This window comes from Emydura macquarii, unplaced genomic scaffold (assembly GCF_026122565.2).
Source record: "Emydura macquarii macquarii isolate MOO-44397 ecotype Brisbane River unplaced genomic scaffold, CSIRO-AGI_Emac_v2 contig_295, whole genome shotgun sequence".
NCBI lineage: Eukaryota > Metazoa > Chordata > Testudines > Chelidae > Emydura > Emydura macquarii.
The window spans coordinates 1,951,820-1,971,791 of NW_027130432.1; the positions used below are offsets into that span (position 1 = coordinate 1,951,820).

The following is a 19,972-nucleotide window of genomic DNA, read 5'->3' on the forward strand; positions in this document are numbered from 1 at the left end:
CACAAGGTCCAAGATGTAGCTGTGAAATAGTTAGAAAGCTAAAACTGTCTGTGATTATCATATCTGTTTTATTTGAAAAAGGAAAACAAATCAGTTTTAAAAGTATTTCAGTGTTCATATATCAATATTATTAATATTTTTTCACTTTTTAAAAAAACTTCCATGCCTGCCCATCTACTTTGCTACTGAAAAGAGAATTTATCATTCTAGAGTATATTGAGGCTGAACAATGGAAAAGGGAAAGCAACCTCTATTTTGGCCAACCTGGCCAGCTATTTACTCAGATTAAGAGCAGGTTACAAGCCTCTAAAGCAGTGGTTCTCAACCCGTGGCCCGTAGGGGCTTTCAAAATGGCCCAGCACTCCCGTCCCACTGGCTGCAGAAGAGAGCTGCTGCTGCCTGAGGACCCAGGCAGAGCGCTTTGCTGTGGGGCTGAAAGATGGTTCAGGCTCCTTTCTGCAGCCAAGGGGAGGGGAGATCAACACTCCCCTCCTCTGGGGGCTGAAGCAGGGAGCTCGGCAAAGCGCTCCACCTGGGTCTCTAGGTGGTGGGGTCCCTGCTGGAGCCAGAGGGAAGGGAGAACTGATCCTCCTGTCACCCTGGCTGCAGAAGAGAGCAGCTGCCTAGGGACCCAGGTGGAGCGCAGGGTTCCCTGCTGCAGCCAGGGGAATGGGAGATCAGCGCTCCCCTCCCCCAGCAGAGAGCAAAGTGCTTTGCCTGGGTCCCTAAGCACTGGGTCCCTGCTGGAGCCAGAGGGAGGAGAGCACTGATTTCCCATTCCCCCTGGGTGCAGAAGGGAGCCACTGCCTAGGGACCCAGGTGGAGTTGAACTCCTTCTTCCTGGCTGCAGGGGGGCCGGATGGGGGGAGGTCCTGGCAGAGACTGATGACCCTTCAGGGTTATAAAAATCATATTTGTGACCCTCGAGCCAAAAAGGTTGGGAACCATGGCTGTAAAATATTTTCAGCTGGGTATTTTGTTTTAATATATTTTGGTTCATAGAACTTCTTTGCTTGTTGGATGCCATCCTTAAACATTTAGTCAATTCAAGGTGGTGTGGGAGCTGTCAGAACAAATTGCACAGGAGAAACCATTCTGTAGTGAATGCAGGCTCTTACAACCAAGAAACAGGCGAGAATACTCTTACAATAGTTGAAAGATCTGATTAACTCAAACTGCCTGAACTTTTACCTCATTTCCAAGCTTTTTTTTGCTACTTAATTTTCCATTGGCTCTAGTGATGTTGATGCAACTATTGCCAGCCACAAGCATTGTGACAGTTTTTCCTCTCAAACTGGACTATTAGGTGACACTTACCCTGGTAAAGTCTTTAATTTTTTGTTCTGACTGTGTCCTCTCTTTTTGTTTTGTTTGAAATTGTTTTATATTCTTTACTCCAACATCCCTTTACGAGAGGAAGTGCAAATGCAATTTCGTTGTTTGTGCAGTGGAACAGTGATGTAGCTTTGAGAGCTTGCATTTTGTCTCCATGTTGAATGCCATCTTTTCAATAGGGATATGGTTGAAAAACATAAAAATTATAGACCTTCAATGGGCTTTACCCATTGTGGCTTTATCTCTTCGCTTTACCCATTGTGGCTTTATCTCTTCGCCACTTTTCTGTTCTGTGGAGCAAGAACTTTTACTTTCTACCTAGATTCCAAAGGGCAGGATGCGGTATGCCGACATGAGCACTGTCCGGTTGGTGTAATTACTCCACAAGAGCTGGAAGTTGTGTTGGCAGGAGAACGTCTCCCGCCTACATAGCAGCGGTGTGGACAGCATTTAGATTGCTGTAACTTGTGTCACTCAGAAGTGTCTTTTTTCACACCCCTGACTGATGTCAGTTAGATCAACTTAAGAGGTAGTGTAGACCTGCCCTAAGTAACATAATAACTTATACCATACACATAATAATACCTTACTGTTGTATAACAATTATTAGTAGATCTCAAAGTGATTTACTGAGGAGATGAGTACCATTATTCCCATTTTACAAATGGAAAACTGAGGCACAAAAAAGTGAAATGACTTGTCCAAGGTCACCCAGTAGGCCAGAAGCAGAGCTGGGAATTGAACCCAGTTCTCTTGATTCCCAGTCAATGGCTTTCTTCACTAAACACATTGCCTCTCTAATAAAAATGCATCTTTCATAAAATATCTCTATACAGTAGTCAATTTTGAAAACAGGTGTTCATCCATAGGGTTTAAAGAGTTTTCATATCTTCTCACCATTTATTTTGCTTCTGAATTAAAATCTCTTGGATAAGCAGTACCAGTAATAATCATACAAATATTTTTGTATTCAATACTGAGGTAAAAACACAGTATGTCCTCAGAATTCTCTCATTCTTTACAGCAGAGAATACATATGCATACTAATGAACATGCTTATCTTAAATGTGAATTATAAAATGCTTTCTGGCTTTTACTGTTGGGGTGTAGAATGTACTTTAGAGATTGCATTTTTGTTTAGGTTGGCTGTGGGAGTATTGGTTTCAGTATCTTATACTTCAAAATATATTGTTTTTTCCAGATATATTTTGAGACAAATAATGTCTATTTTTAGTGTCTTTCTCTCCACAATAGAAGGACCTTAAGATATAGTACGCTGTTTAGATTGTCTAGATAGTGCTGAGTAACCTTGAAAGCTCTTGGCAAGCCTGTATTGTAGAAAATCCTTCAGTTAGCTTTATGCCAATCTTCAAAAGTCATGGAGATGTTGGACATTGTGCATAGTGGAGAATTTGAGGTTAATGGCGAAATATATATAGATATAATATGCCACGGTGTTTTTCATGCACTGTACATTTTCAGGTGACCACTCCATATTAAAAGTGGAGACTTTTCTGAGATCAGAAAAACAGGAAAAAATCAGGTTAGTAATATGCAATTCAGTAAGCTTTGAGACTTCTTCCTGTAAAAATATACCATTAATAAGAAAGGAGATATAAAGGAACTTTACCAATTATAAAACACTGTTACATGATATTTCTATGAAAATCCATTTAACAATCTGTTTTTCAGAATTGTCCTTGCTATTTTTTCCTTATGCAATACTTGTTCTTTGAAAATGTCTTCTCTTTCAACTTGCCATTTCCTGTGTTCTTGTGAGCTCATAAGAATTCCCATAGAAATAATATCTGATGTCAGAAAGTTGATTATAGGCCAAATTCAGTGCTGGCTTATATTAGTCGTGACTTTACCCCCTAATTACATATTCTACTCTCTGCTTCATTCTACACTGAAAGAGAGCTTTCATGTACACATCTATCTACACTAACTCACTAAAAACAGAAATACAGGTAATCAGAAGCAAAGTATCTTGTCTATCTTAACTTTATTTGTTCCAGTTTGAAAACTTTTCTGAAGTAGAATATTGTCTTGGGTTTACATATGGCATATTTTTAAGTCTCATTAAATTGAAAGATTGTCCTATAAATCATTTTAATGTGTTTGAAAGGATTCTCGTAATTGCTGGATAAAAGAAAAACATTCCATTCTTTTTTAAGGCTTCTGTGATGTTTTGGGGTCCACTCAGACCAATAAGGGATTCTGTCACCAGTTGCCCTGTAACTTTGGGGACCTTTATTCTGTGCAGCTATGGTTCCAATTCCCTGACACCAGATGCCTTCCCACAAGCATAAGGCCTAACCCTGGTTCTCACTAGCCTAGGTACTCTTTGCAGGGTGACCCCAATATCCTTTCCAGTTCCACATCTTGCCAAATATGTCCTCCCTGAATTCTTAACTGCCAAATACTAATATCGTTTCCATTTGGTTCATCGCCCTGGAAGGCTTGAAACCAGCCCCCCAGTTATCAGCCCACTTTGGCATTCACACTCCACATGGTTTGCACACCAGAGACCTGCTTGTGATAAAAATAAACAGAAAGTTTATTTAATAGAAAATCCACAGATTCAAAGATGAAATAGTAGGGGGAAATCAAACATATACAAGTTACACAGAAAATAAGCATAGCCTCAGGCTTTATTTACAGTTTGTGTAAAACTGACTGCAGTTACAATTTTCCATATATGCATACATAATCTTCACAACAATAACCTGTACACATATCGCATAATGATTATTAAGTTCATTGTATTACAGGCCTTCATAAAAGATCTTACTCCATATATTCTTACAATAAAATAACATAGTATGCTATCAGTTGATTTAACTGCTTATTTTTGGGAGGATTTAATCTTTCTGTTTTCCCCTTGTGGTTTCTGGACTCTGATTATCACTGCTTCTAATGAAACAGTTAAAATGTAGCTTAATAGCACAATTCTTCATATTCTTAATTATTTACTATTAGAATGCTGAACAAAAAGGAGCTGTATTAGAAAGTTCAAGTAATCCAGTAACAGAGTTATTTACAATGTGAAATTAGTGCTGGTCTTGCAACTCCTGCTATCTAGAAAAGTAATTGCAAGCTATGTACTTCAAACAGGGTGAAACTCTAGTATTTTTGATTGACGCACAATTTGGAGCAGGTTCAAAAGCACTGAGCTGTGAACAGTTGTGTTTGTGGGGTCTAAAGTGGCAGCAGGCAATACAGAATAATGAAAGGGAATCTAGAAGGCAGGTGGGACATATAATTAATCTTTGTAATCTAGAGACATTTACAGAATGGTACACTCACCTTTAAAATATGGGGTTTATTTTGTACTAGTAATGTATTTATACCCAGCTGTATTTTCTTCAGCATGTCATTAATTTTAAAAATATATACTATCTGTATTATGTTTTTGTTTTGATTTTTCATTCAGGCTGTCAAGTGAACATACATTCCCTTAACATCAGTTAAACAAAATTAGTAGTAATATTGGTAATTGTATAATAAAGTTTTTATTATATTATGTTTGAACTTTTGCTCCCAGCCTGAGTTTGGATTTTTTTTTGCATGATGATGTAATCTGCTTTGATTTAATTTAATTAATGAAACTTTTAATGAATACGCAGTGTACCACCATCATTACCATTGTCACCTAAAATTTTTTCTAAACTACTAATTGATTTTACATGTATAAAAAAAACACACTGTTGCCAAACACTGGTAAAATACATATGTAAGGGGCTATAGCCTCTACATTAACAAATTCAGTGTTAGGAGATGGGAATCCAAGAAAGGGCTAAAAACATGTGGTTTTCTTAACCTGGGTATTAAATGTTTGGATCCCAAGCATTATTAAACATGGTTGTTTTAGTGTGTATAGGATCTCAGAACACCTGGGCTGACATCCCTTTTCTTGCAAAAAGCCATGAGAGCCTCTGTTTTACATCCCGTACCAAAAAAACAGCAGTACAAGCAGCACAAAGCCTCCTTTTACACTGTGCTGGGGAGCTGGCTCATGCAGTCTGATGAGCGTAGATCCCAAGGTGGTATTGACTGAAGGCACTTGTAAGTTTTGAATAAAGTTGCACTGTGGTTAATATACTTAAGGAATCTTAGCAAAATGTAATGCTTGGCTTGCTTCCCAGATCTCTTGGGTTTTGTTTTGGTAGGCCAGAGTAGTGCAGATGCTGTCAAAAAAGTTGGAAGTTGGTTATATATACAAGCTATTTGTCACTTAATATTTTATTTTGTTTGTCAATACTTTCTGACATGACAACATCAAAACAAAAAATGTTTTGGGTGGTGTATAAAGCATGATACCAAGATCGGAATATCCTTAAACAAATAATTGTAAAACAAACTGAAATATTTTATTGTTTCTGAGCCACTTTCTGCTATCAGATGTTCATGTACAACTTTTAAAAATATTATGTAAACCTGAGGGCTGATCCTGCAACTAGCCCTTCTTCACATGAACGTACTCCCATTGAAGTTAATTGAGAAAGGCCCAGGGCCCTGATCCTGCAAATGTTTACATGTGTTTAACTTTGAGACAGCAGAACTACTCACATGCTTAAAGTTAAGCATATGTGTGTTTGCAGGATTGAGGACTAATTGTGCAAGTTTCAGGATTGGGCCATTAAAAGAAAAGAAGAGCATTGATGGATTGACATCTGATTATATAGTTTTTAAACTTCAGAATAAAATGCTGGACAAAAGAAAACTCTGTATTGGGTAACTCAGACTATCTGTCAGATCTGGACATCACTCACTGGAAGAAGATTGCTTTAGAAGGAATAGATTTATGACCCAAATTCTGCTGTGTTACACCAGTGAAAACCTGAAGTTGTAGCATGACTGAAATCACAAGAGTTTCTCTAGGTCTGTACTGGTGTAACTGTGAGATGAATTTAGACCTTCAACCCTGCAATAGGTAAGCTTAAGAAAAAGTACTTCTCTAGGGTATTCCTGAAAACCCCATGGGACTGAAAAGAGCTGGAGAAAAAAGCAATGAATGATAGTACCCTTCATGAGTGTTTATATTACCCTATTAATTTGGGGCAGTGGGGGGACTGTGGAAATAAAACAGCTCTGCTGGCTATATCCAGAAATGCTTTTTCTGTGTGGAAATTGCTTATGTTCTTGTACTGGCCAAACATATTTAATGACTTAGGACCAGACGTGGAAAACTATGAAGCAGCTCACTTTCCTGGACCTAAATATCTCTTGAGATTTTTCTAATATCCCCTCATAAATTTCTTGAGGATAATTGAATATTTTGCGTAAAAAACTTGAATAATAACTGCATGGCTCCAATAATAGCAGTGTTTGTTTTGTTAAATACATTTCTTGTGCCTTCTCTGTGTACAGTAGAATGCTGTCTTAGAATAATATTGTGAAAGACACTGGTGCTAAACAGCTTTCCCACAGAATTCTCCATAGGTTGCGGAAGATAAGAACCAACACCATCTTCTAACTGCCACCAAAAAGCAGTTCTGTGGATTTCCTTCTTAATTTGGAGGGGTGTAGGAAATACCAGGTCTATGGTCTCATGTTGTGGGGCCCTTGCAGGTGATATTGTAAATTAGTTAAGAAGAAGCGAATGTGCCATTTCCCCCTTCTTGCATTTAAGGACAAAAACCCTTTGTTTTTATGCTGATTTTTTAAAAATGTCTTGGTCCTTCTTTTGTAGCAGTGCACTAAAGCAGCATGTGATACATTAAATATTGTTTTAATTTTATTTTCAAGTTTTCATTGTTTTCCATCTCACTTCTGGTCAATAGACATAACCAGAAATCTCTGTATGTGAAACAATCTGGTTAGCTGATGTTCGTTGCTTGGAAGCAAGCATTGGGTTTACCAGAAGACAGAAATTATTGGTACAAGTATGAAAAAACTGTACAGAACTTCTGCTTATTCACTTTCATAGTATTCCTAAAAGAAAGCTGCAGTTTTGAAAATTAAAATCCCTGTGATTCCTTTAATTCTTATGGGAATGTTTAATATTAACTTAAAGCATATACAGTCACCTGTATACAACGATTTTAAATATTTTTTCTGCACATTAAAACTCTGAATTGGCTGTGTCTAGCATTGTATTTCTTAGTTAAGACAGTACTGTAAAATGAAGGATTTATAATTTGGAGTCAGATATTAAACTTGAACCATTAAGTATCATAAACAAAATATTTGCTTTTCTTGGCTGGCTTTGGAAGAGCAACTCTAGTTTCCTTTGTGAGTATGTTTGAATCTAAAACAGGCTGCTTCTTTTGATTGAGCTTGTTGTAAATTGTTAAAATGATTAAATATTATAATTCTTATTTTTGAAATAATGTCTTGATAGAAGAACAGAAAACATAATTCCAGTACAAAGTTGGAAGTTCCTGAAGTGGCTTTGGCACTTCTTTCAATATGTCCTTTCATTTTATGTATGTATTTACTTTTTAGTCCTTTAACTTAAGGCTAAATTTAAACAAGCTAGATTCTTTCTCCCCCCCCCTCCTCCCCTTTTCCCCTCCCAAAACTGCCCACCGAAAATTGAAAATTTTGAGTTTATTCTTTCACATTGAATCTAATAATGTTAAATAGTTGATGAGTAATTTTTTCTAGACAGATTAGTGAGTCAAGACCAGCTACCCAGACCTGAATAAGAGCTCTGTGGAGCTTGAAAGCTTGCTTCACCAACAGAAGTTGGTCTAATAAAAGATATCTCACATGCCTTGTCTCTTTCATATCCTGAAACCAACATATCTACAAAAATACTGCAAACAACAGTTAGTGTCATGTAACCTACATTATGATTTATGGCTGTGCCTTTGTGTGCCCATGCATATGTTTATAATGAATGCAAATCTGATTATTTGGTACTTTGTAGATTCCTCATATTCAGCACCCACTTATTTGTTAAGACATGGAAGTGAGAAAGTATGATCTTTGGAGTAAAAAAATTAGTGTTGGTTATAATTAGGCTTTGGAACATATAGTTGAATTGTAATAATATATAAGAAAAGGTCAGAGTTGAAGTTAATTGTGTAGAAGATTGGGGAAGTCCTGAGTGCCTTCTATTATTTTACAGAATGTAGAACAGGGCTTACTCAATTAGGTTATTTAAGCACAAAGAAAAGAGAATCTTATTTTTAATAAGGCAGATGGCCTCAACAATTAACTACTGATTCATTTACAAGAAGCCTCTGTGTATGCCTCAGCTGTATACAGAGAACTAGGTAGAGTAAAAAGAGGCAGAAATACTCATGTGGAAATCATATTTGCTTGGGGAAAAAAATCTTTGACTAAAATACGTTGGCTTTGGGACAAAAACAAGCTGTGCTTATGCTCCCTGAATATTATTCCCTTTAAAAAAAAATCCAACATTGTACATCTGCTACAAAAGATGGTTCGTACCTTGAAGGCACAGAGTTAATGAAAGTTGATAGCACTAATCTTCCACTGTCATTTCCAGGCAAGTTGCTAGAGAAGCACATAGTGTGCCATGGTGGCTTCTTTGGGTACGTATACACTACAAGCTATAGGTGTGATTCCCAGCTTGTGTACACGTACTCCCACTAGCTTTTGAGCTAGTGTGTGTATAAATACTAGTGTAGCTGTGGTTGCATGGGCAGTGGCTCTGGTGAGTGCATACCCACCAGTTTCGGGCAGGTTTACATTCAGCATTGCTAAGCTGTGCCGCCACTGCCTGTGCTATCGCAGTACACTATTATTTATACTTGTGCTAGCTTGATAAGAACTATTGTGATCATGTGAACACAAGCTGGGAATCACATCCCTAGCTCGTAGTGTAGATGTAGCCTTAGTTCTGTCATGTCAAAACTGATGCAGACTCAAACATATGTTGCTTGTGTAGAGAGGCTTGGGGGGTCAGAGAAGCATAATGTTTGGCCCCTGCTTCTCCTATTGTTGCTTCTGCTCTTTTCATAGCCATTCTACCCCATTGTGCTTTCCTTTGCATACCACCTTTGCAGAAATTCCAGTTCAACATATGATATAAAGTAATGTATAAGGGTCACCAGACTGAGGAGATGTCTTGGAGGAACTGATGGTTGTATGCTGAATGTGAAAAGTTTGTTGTGGAAATTAGAAGTTCCTTTGGAGTTAACACATGTGAAGTAAGGTTGATGTGGTTAATGGTGATTTAACAAATGACTTCCTTGATTTTTATTGTTTGCATTGTTAAGAAAAGCATTAAAGCAACCTTAACTGTAACTTAGTTTTTTGTAGGGGGCTAGGTACCTCAGAGTGCTAATAAAAAGGCAGTTTGTTATTAATGTGCATTATGAAATGTAGACTTAATGTCTTATTCTATTCCACACTGATACCAAGGGTTTCCTGTATGAAAGAGAACTTAAATAGATGAATTCATTTATTGGAAAGTGTTGGTGTGGAAAGGCTATTCATACGTATCTTTTATTAATATTTATAGAAATTATATGCCTCCACTAGTATGGGAGGAAAGTAGATCTCTCACGCTGAATGTAAGAACACTCCACTTGAATTGGAGAGGGAAGAAGTTTCAAAGAAAAAGAGGCTATGTGAATTATTCTTCTCTTGAAGCAGCAGCAGAAGTTGATTTTCTAAAATAGTATGGTGGGGAGAGGGAAGTTTCCCATTTGGAATCCCTTACATCATGTGGTAATAAGGAATTACTCTGTAAATAATTTGTAGATTTTATTAGCTTGTTCCTAGATTATTTGTTCTTAGATCTTTGGGGTAGCACATCATCATTATGTTTATGTGTACAGTGCCTAGCACATTAAGGGCCATAGGGCATCTAGGCACTATCACAATACACACACATGATAACATTCATACACACTGCCATGGAAACATCTGGTTATTTCCGATATTTTTTAATTCTCTGATAAATGTTCCACTGAGATCTGCATAGTGCTCTAAAGGGAATGGTTATCAGTCTTCTGCATCTGGATCAAATGCCACATGGAGCTGAATCCCACTTACATTATCTTCCTCAGTACACTATATGCAAGTGCACATGGAAGCTGAGCACAAATAAGGAACAAATGGCACTTGCTATGTTTAAATTCTTCAGCTTATTCAGCCAAGCAGCAGTGTGTAAAAAAAAGTATGCATGCAGAAATAGTCTAGGTTAAGAGAGCTTTGTAACTATCTATCAAAGATATCGGGTACCGAGGACTCTGAGTCACCTTGTTATCCTCTTGTCTTCAGCAGAGGAAGACTTGCTCGTGTTTAACTGGATGTCAGCCACCTGACACCACCAGTGTGTTAGCCACCCAAGCACTCTCCTCTGGGCAGTGCCAGCCCTAATGTTGCCTTTCAGATTAAGAATAGGTGTACCCAGTTCTCAAGCCCTTTTGAAGCCTTTCCCTGTAGTGTCCATTCCCTTATCCATGGAATGCTTATAGATATACCAGGTCTGCTGTCACACCAGTGTACACAACAGTGTACACACTAGCTTGTATGATTCAGCTCAGCATCAGCAACTTGTTACCACAGCACTGAGATGTATTTATATTGAAAATAACAATGTTTATTATCCAAGATTCAAGAGATAGTGAGTAAAGATAATGGAAACAAAATCAGAACATGTTCTAGAGACTAATCGGGCTAAACCTCCTGTCTACAGAAGATTCTCACCCCAAATATCTTCTGTGGTGTTAGCAACCAAGGCTGGTTGAGATCTTATTTTCGTGAATGTAAACATGCTGCTTGTTTACTTCCGAAGTGCAGGATAAGGGCATATCTTCCTTGGCTTCTCCTCATATCCAGCAGAGAGAGAAGTGAATAAACATCCCCTATCTGACAGGAAACCTGTTTCTCCACCTTTGCTGTGATACAGAAACTAAGAACATATTGTTGGTATACATATTTAACTCCTTTTGTAGTATCCATACATACATTTCAGAACAATAACAATGACCCATGACACTGGCTTTCATTTAAGACCTTACATCACATTCTTTGGTGAACTAGAATGTACACATTAGAATCAGGATATCCCTGTAACCCTCTTGCCAATTGTCACTGAGGGGTTCTTTGGGTCACAAGTGTGCAAAAGGTTATACCTACACAAACAGACTAGGTTAAGAGAGCTTTGAAGCTCTCTATCAAAGATACGTTTTTACAGCCACCATTATTATGGTATCTGAGCAATTCTTAATCTTCACCCATGTGAGGTAGGGAAGTCATTTTATCCCCATTTTATGTATGGGGAACTGAGGCACAGAGAGACGGAGCGACTTACCTAGGATCACAGAGGAAGCCTGTAGGTTGAGCAAGGAATTGAAGCCAGGTTTCCTGAATGTCAGGCTAGCACCCAAACCACTGGATCATCCTCTTTTGTGGCCCTCAAGTATTTTGTTTATAAGGGTATGTCTACACTACAAATGTTACAGTGGCACCGCTGCAGGGTAGACACTAAAGTGATGGACGGGACTTATCTGTTGCTATAATAAATCCACCCCTTTGAGAGTCAATAGCTAAGATCTAGCTGCATCTGCAGTGAGGGTTAGGTCGACCTAAATATGTTGCCCAGGTCTTGAAATTTTTCACAGCCCTGGGCAATGTAACTAGGTTGACCTAAATTTTAGGTGTAGACCAGGCCTAAGGGTCAGGCTATTTGGATGACATAGCCCTGTAAGGCACATAAGCACACACAAATATTTCTATAAGAATCTATCTGGAAGTGATCTATCTTTTGAGTAGAATTTCATTATGGTATTGTTAGTTTTTGAAAGACATCACATCCAGCAAACAAATAGAGGCACTCATTTTAATAGTACAGTACCCCAGTGCAGGGATAACCTTTCAAGACAAAGCAACTGTACCAAGTCATGGTCTCATTGAAATCATTTGGAGATTTTTCCTATTGACTTCAGTTTTGCTCAGTGTGGGCCCAACTAGCCACTCTACAAACTAGGGAAGTGGATTTTATGTATGGAGGGTTAAGTAGCCTAAAACAGCCATCTGAGAGAGAATCTGAAGAAATTAGAGTATTCTTTGAGTGAGAAAGGTGAGTTTTATTGGACTGGGTTACTGCATCCCTCTGAGTGTCTGTAATGTGAAATCCAGCATGTCAGGATCTGATGAGCCACAATGAGACATATTTGCATTCCAGACAGGTGGCTTTTTTCTTTTCCATTCTCTGCCACCCCCAACAGTGATTGACAGGACATACTGCTTGGAAAATAGGAATGGAATCTGTGGATTGAGGTGAGGGAAGCAGAGCTATTGAACAGCAAACTTTGTCTTTTTTTGCTATTACAGGGATATAGACAACTTTTTTTAATTTGGGCAGGGGGCATGCTGGAACTTTGTTTTTTTTCTTTAAATCTGTTGAATATCACTTTAATGAGTAGTTTTATAACATAACAATAAAAATTTTAAAGATTTAAAATGAGATAACGAGCTTCTGTTCTGCACTCAGTGTGTGTTTGTTAATGGAATCCCCAAATCTCCCCTAGTTGTTTACATCCTTGTATTACTAATTACAGCTGAACATAAAAGCAAGATAATCATAGCTAATTGCAGGCATACAGCAAAACAATGTCTGATACGAACTTGGCCGAAGTACTGTTGCTTCATTTTACAGAACTTGTTTTGAGTGTTGCCAATTCAAGTCCTTGGCCCCTTGCAAAAAGAGTGCAATACTGTGCAATATTGACCATGTTTACAAAATACTAGCAAGAGACATAACTATAACTGTTATTTCCATATTCAGAGCAACTGTTTCCACATAATGGTACACTAAATATGATTATACCTTACAAATAATGTGTACGCATGTCTCTGAGGGAGAATATAAACCCAAAACAAAACTGCCTTTTGTTCTGTGGATGCAATAACTAAATGACTTACTATTTTAAATAACCTAGTTTTAAGAAATAATTTATAGGTCAACATTACCACTTCTCTCCCATCCTCATCTCTGAATTGACATCTCTTCTGTTCCACTAAAATACTTGGCTATTTAAGCATAATAGTAAAATTGGATAGCACATAATCTTATCTTGAGTATTTTCTTATCTGATGAGTGGATATTTTTCAAAGACTTAAATGTTTTAGGTTTATTTATAAACTACTTTTAATGATTCTGATCTTTTGAGTGTTTGTTTTCCTCTGTGGTAATAAAAGAATTTTATCTGAGAGTTAGTGTTTAAGAAATACTACTACAAGTCCTAAGGGGAATTTCTTTTCTTAGACAGCAGAGAGCATGCCACAGAAGATGCAAAAACTGAATCCATCAGTGACACACCCGATCTGGCTCTGCCACCTGAAATGCCGATATTAATTGATTTTCATGCCTTAAAAGATATTCTGGGGCCACCTATGTATGAAATGGAGGTAAGTCTTTAATTTTTCTTTGGTTACTTCTCACTTTTCACTTTATATTTTTGTCCATTGTGATTAGTCGTTCCATTACTGGTGACTGATTTTGTGCAGGATGTGTTTTTTATTTTTTAATGTATTTTTGTTAGAACTGTGTTTCCTCCCTTTGGCGACCCTTCTCCCTAAGCATCTTTTCATCTGGACTGCATGCAACAAGATTAAATTTCTTTAGATAAAAAAATTGAAAAGTATATTGTTTGGTAGTGCTTATAAATTTATTTTTATTTGCCTTAGACAAAAAGACAAAAGTGGAACCCAGGAATCCTGTCTCCTAAGCACAGACCCTAACAGCTAAACCCAAAACCTAATTAAAATAAGATTTTTTAGATATAAAACCAACCACTTCACTTTATACCACTTGCTACCAAAAACTGTGTTTGACACTACAGCCCCATCCCAACTTTAGTCTCCTTTGCCCGTCTCTGAAAGGGCATGCCTTTAGTCCTCCTGTTACTTCCTTCCCACAGGTGGTACTTTGCTCTTTGTTATAGGAACCAACTACCATTCCTTAAGTTAGACTCCCTATCTTCAGATTCTCTGTTGGCTTCTTGTACTACAGTTATTCTGTGCCTCACCTTGGATCCAGGTGAACTTACTGAGCGGCAAATGGTGGCTGTAGTACTCCATAAGTCAATGTCTAGTACCACAGGAGAGCAAAACAGTTGCTGATGAAGAGAGCCATATTTGTTTCCTTATTTCTGGAGAAGGGAGCAATGAACCAATAAGTAATAAAAGTGAAGAGAAGACTAATGGGATGATAAATGCTTGCTTCTAATAGCTTGTCCCTGAAGTTCCCTCTCACTGGGATGGGAGGGCCAGACTGTAAAGGAGTTTGGAGAGGAAAGAGGCATCTGGGGATGCATAGACTGGGGAGGAAAATGAGTTAATTGTTTGGGATCTGGCTGAGGGGATGCTTGGAGTATAAACCTGTCAGGGATGAAGAGATTGGTGGTAATGGAGAGAAAGGGAAATGAGATTGGTAAAGAGGCAGGAACAATGGAATTGTGTCAGAAAGGATGATGAAAAAATGATTGATAGGAGCAGGGGAAGCTGAGGGAATTGGAGGCAGGGAAGGGAGGAGAACTCATAGTGAAGCATGGGGTAATAATGTAAATTGGTCTTTGGTGGAATAAGCTCACATTAGCAATTTTGGCCTCTGCACTTGCACATTGGGAGGTAAGAAGTAGAGGAACTTGCTTGCTAGGCAAATGATTTTGATTTTTCTGCAGCCTCCATCCTTTCATTTCAGTCCTGCAGAAACCTCCTGCTAATCCCAACAGCAGAATTTGGGCAGATTACAAATTGAGAGAGAGTTTGATTTAAGATGGTGCCTTTTAAATCTTTCCCCTAGTGTTGATATGACTGTGTTTAATTGCAAGTTGCTATCACATTATTTGTAATACTGTCTACAGCTTTTACAGGAATTGCTTATGCAGTCTTTCCTTGGAGTCTGTTGTGTTTGGAAACAAGTTAGTGAAATACAGAAAGTGCATTTCAAGGAAATAACATTTTATATCATTTTCTCAATTATACAAATTTACTTTGGCCACGGAAAATTTGGTTTTAAGGGTAGAATCTGAAGGGATCATCTGGGAATTACTTGAATTTTTAATATTTTAAGTGCAGATTTGTCTAAAGCTATCACAGTAACCTATGGATTTAAATATTCAAGGAATTCAAAACCTAGGCGAAGCTCTGATCTACACAATTTGTTGATCTCTGATTGGACAAGTCAACACTGTTGCTAGGGGAGATTTCATAGTAAAAAATTTGGGGATAAAACTAAATGATGGCTCTAAATACTGCAGTGTCAACAAGGATTCTCTTCTTAAATCCCAACAAAAGTTCATTACACCCACACACATAGCTAGCTACACACCATTTTCCAGTCAAGAAGAGGAGTAGTTCTTGAATCCTTTTGAAATGGTCACATTTCTTTGTATTCTTTATTCAGGTTACAGACAAAAAATCCCAGCATTTTGATTTATGACTTTCATCAGTTATCTCAATTATCAGTTATCTCAGTTTGGAACCAGTTCTAGAATAGGTTGTTCAACTTGGAACAGGAATGCACCTTTTTGTGTACTATTTTTGCTAATTTGTCACATTTTCCCAAATATTTTAACAGTTCTGAAGTTTTTCAGGGATAAATATTACATGTCAAGCTTAAACCTTGTTCCTAATGCTACATGGACAAATGTGCAAGTGCCACTCTTTGCATGTGCACTCATCCAATTTTCATGTGCAAATTTGGGTGAATTCTGCCTCTGTATATGTAGTTATTATTTTGCATATATAGTTGCAGAGCTTGTACATGTACACATTGCCTGAATCCACTGGCCTCATATTAGCAAAACAAAGGCTGGCTAAAACTTTTGGTCTGTGCCTCAAATATGTAAACATTTTTTACATACTTGGAAGTCAGGGAGACAAACCAAATGGCATTTATAGGAATAGATGAATCCAGGCAAAGCTTTAAGTCCCTAAACACCTTGAAATTTCTCTCATATCTGTTACTTGAAATATGTTGTGCTAGTCAAATTATCCCTGAGCAATAAATATATCAGTTACTGTTTCCATAACTAACTGATGGGAGGCATAACTAAGGGTGATCAGCTTCCAGATAACAAATTGCATTGGCTGGTAATTGTGTAACTATCTTGTGATACATAACTATTACATGGATTCCAGAATATTTCAAAATAAATACTTTTGGTCATGTGAATTTGTGTGTGTGTGTTTGATTCCTAAGATGACCCTGTGACTCTTTTCTAATGAATTTCCTCAATTAAATTCTCTTTCTAATGAACTTTCTCAAATGGCCCAGTGATTCTCTTTCTAATGAAAAGTGTAGCCCTCATCCCAAAGAAGGATGGATTCCACTTGTTTTTCTTTTTTGCAACCTGCAGAGAGTCTTGTTTCTCTCAATATCTAGCTTTGAGAGCCTATGATCTACATTCTGCCATATATAATTAGCTGAAATCAAGACACAATGAAGATGATTGTCATGCTAGTACTTAGTTGTAGTGGATCAAGCAAAGAGGAATTGAACACTTAAAGTGATTGGATTGATCTGCTTTCCCTAAGGGAATACCGTGGAATGAGAACTTTTTAATAAATTACTCCTATAATTTTTTGCTGAGGTCTCCCAATAAAAATGGACAGAAGGATAGTTCCTCTAAAAGAGTTGAGCATCTATGTCCAACACTTAGGTGCCACTGAGCTCCTCAAAAGTCTTGCTCAGCTGGTGCTTATCCCTGTAGGCACCTGATTTCAACCATTAAAGTCCTTGAGGTGCCTATGTTCATGCCAATGCACAACTGCTTCAGTCTAGGCATCTGGGCACTTATCTCATGCCTAAGCCCCGGGGGATCCCTTTGATGGCATCGCCCCACCTATCTCACCTGTGGGGCTCCATTTGGTAGGCATGCCTAGAAGCTGTCTAAACTCACACAAAACAGCTCAGGGGAGGTTTTTTTGGGTGGGGATGAGAGAAGGAAGCCTCCTTTATAATCTTGAGATGTAGGAGACTTGGGTTCTCTTCCTGATGTACAGACGGCATTTGAACTTAGGTTTCCCACCTCTCAGGTGAGTGCCCTACCGGCTGGACTTAGTCATTCTCTCTCACTCTTTCTGTGGCCCAGTGACTAATTAATTATTTATACATCATGGAACAGCTTCAATAGATTGAGAGAAACCCACACCAGATATCCCATATCCCAGTGGTTAGGGCACTCACCTAACGCAGGTCTCCCACCTCACAGGTGAGGTCCCTGACTACTGGGCTAAAGGTTATAATGGAGGCTGTTGTCCCCTCAATCCCCCCCCCCCCCCCCAAAAAAAAAAAAAAAAAGCACAAGTTGGTAACTCCAGGAGATGGTTCACATCTGAGTATCCCAAGCGGAGATAAGAACTTCCTTCAGGCCTATATTTAGCAGCAGAGCTTCCTGAGAGAGTCAGGGTGAAGGATCCATCATTGCCTCTTAGCTAGGTTAGGCAGCTCCCTGCTCAGCAGTCTGGCTTTTCTGGATCTCATTCTTAGGCACCTAATTCCCTTCATGTGTGTTATAGGGAGTCTAGATGTCTAACTTGGGGCTATGGATTCCACTGGATGGTGTGGTATCGAAGGGTTAGGCACTGCAGTGTTTAAGTCCCTTTGTGGATCTAAACCTCAGTCTTAACTGTAAGGTTAATTTTCAACAAACAATAATCTTGGCAGGTTACCTTAAAGAACAAAACTTACGTTTCCTAGGATGTCAAAGTTGGCTAATGATGGAAGAGGCTTTGGAAGAATCATAACAGTAGTTTAAATTGTGGCAGACTTGTGATGCCTCCTAGCACAACATACTCTCATAACTTTTTCTATCTTTCTGGAGTTCTGAAACAAAACATTGCTATTACCGCCTGGATTTTAGCCCCAAGCTCAGTGGCTCATTTCCTTTCCTCTCTTAATTCCAGTGAGCTAGTGAAACGTTCTCAATACCAAATTAAAAACTCAGCAGAATTAGTAAGTTTTTTTTTTTGTGAATATAACAGGAGTGAGGATAGAATGGTCTTGAGCACAGAAATATACTCATCAATTGTGCTTGGAAGTGAAAAGCGTGGGTGCCACGAAAGTATAGAGTCCCACTTCATTAGTGGTGCAGAAATCTATATAATGTATTAGATGGCAGATAAAAATAATAACCGATGGTCTTTGCCTGTATCTGGGCACTTTTAAAGGAGACATTATCTGAAAAACGCATCATTGATGTGGTGGTTTTTGCAGGATAAGGGAGTCTCCCCCAGTTAGAGCAAAACTGCTTCTGTCTTTTGGCCATTGGTAAATGAAGGAGTAAATTGTAAAAATGCTTACCATGAAGGAATAGGAGGGGGCGTAGATGTGAGGGCCTCCAGAACGACAATGTAATAACAAAATGTTCATCGATAACCTTTCTTACTGATCTTGGCATTATTGATCCGTGACTTAATGGGCATTTGTCAACTGTGCTGACTTACTCAATTTCTAAATCAGACAGTCTGGAAATGTGTGTCTGATGGTCTTAAATATACTGGCATCAGCTAGTTTAATGCGTCTTGTAAAAGGAATGTTCAATGACAAGGAAAGAATTACTTTTCATTAACTCAAAGTAATATGCTCCTTTTTGAATGGGGGAAATGTATCATGTATGACCTTTTAAGTGTTGTTATTCTGTTAATAATATGCATTTTCTAGAGGTAGGGTGACTTGTAGACAGTTTTGCCTATTTTTGTTCCCTCTGTCAAGAATTAAAACTTAGAGTTTAATGAAAAATTATATAAAGTAGGGTGTTTGTTTATATTTGATCCTGTGTCTTGGCAGGAATTGTGGGCTTTTAATCTAAAGGGAAAATACTCTCTGGACATAAAAGGGTGGATTTTGAAAGTTTTCTGTGCCATATTAAAAAGAAACCCAGTTTCTTTTGGTCCATGTTTGTAGTCCTATTTGAATATACTCAAGTTAAAAAGAACAAGGAGTGAAAATAATTTTTTTTTTTTTTTTTTTTTTTGGCCAAGGATTTATTTAGAAAATAGACACTTCTGAGGCTCTGGCTACACTAGCAGTCTAAGGTAGCTGCTCTAAGCTGGTTACTCCAGCCCCTGTGAGCAGTGGTAGCTGTGTCAGTGCGAGAAGCTCTGCTGTGGACATAATTCTGTCCACCCGGGCATTAAATTATGTTGACTTAATTCACATCTCCTGAGTGATATAATTTATGTCGATGTAAGATGTTGTGTATTCTTCCATTAATACAGCATATTAGGATTTATCAGGCACATGATGGCGTCGGGAAGGAATTTTCCCCCAGGGCAGATTGGCAAAGGCTCTGGGGGTTTTTCACCTTCCTCTGTAGCATGGGGCACAGCTCACTTGCTGGTGAATTTTCTATTCCTTAAAGTCTTTAAACCATGATTTGAGGACTTTAATAACTCGGTCAGAGGTCTATTACAGGAGTGGATGGGTGAGGTTCTGTAGCCTGCGTTGTGCAGGTCAGACTAGATGATCATATTGGTCCCTTCTGAACTTGAGTGTGTGAGTACCTTAAAATGAATAAATTACTGGTCTGATACAGCCACAACATTACTGCTTTGCTATATTAAAGGAATCTTTAACATATGTTTCCTCTCCTCCACCCCCCTTTTTTTAATCTTTTCAACCTATAAATGCTTTCTAAACTGGCTAAAGCAATCTTAAGAAAAGATGCTTAGAAGATAGAGTCTTCTGCTATCCAAAGAC

The 19,972-nt window shown here is 38.2% G+C and overlaps 1 protein-coding gene across 1 annotated transcript in view; it reads left to right on the forward strand.

Moving 5' to 3' along the window:
• Positions 1–19,972, forward strand: part of LONP2 (lon peptidase 2, peroxisomal) — an 84,171-nt gene that overhangs the window by 50,808 nt on the left and 13,391 nt on the right. Inside the window, exon 12 of the mRNA XM_067550562.1 lies at positions 13,532–13,674. Within this exon, the coding sequence (XP_067406663.1) occupies positions 13,532–13,674 (143 nt within the window). The remainder of the gene's footprint in view (positions 1–13,531; positions 13,675–19,972) is intronic.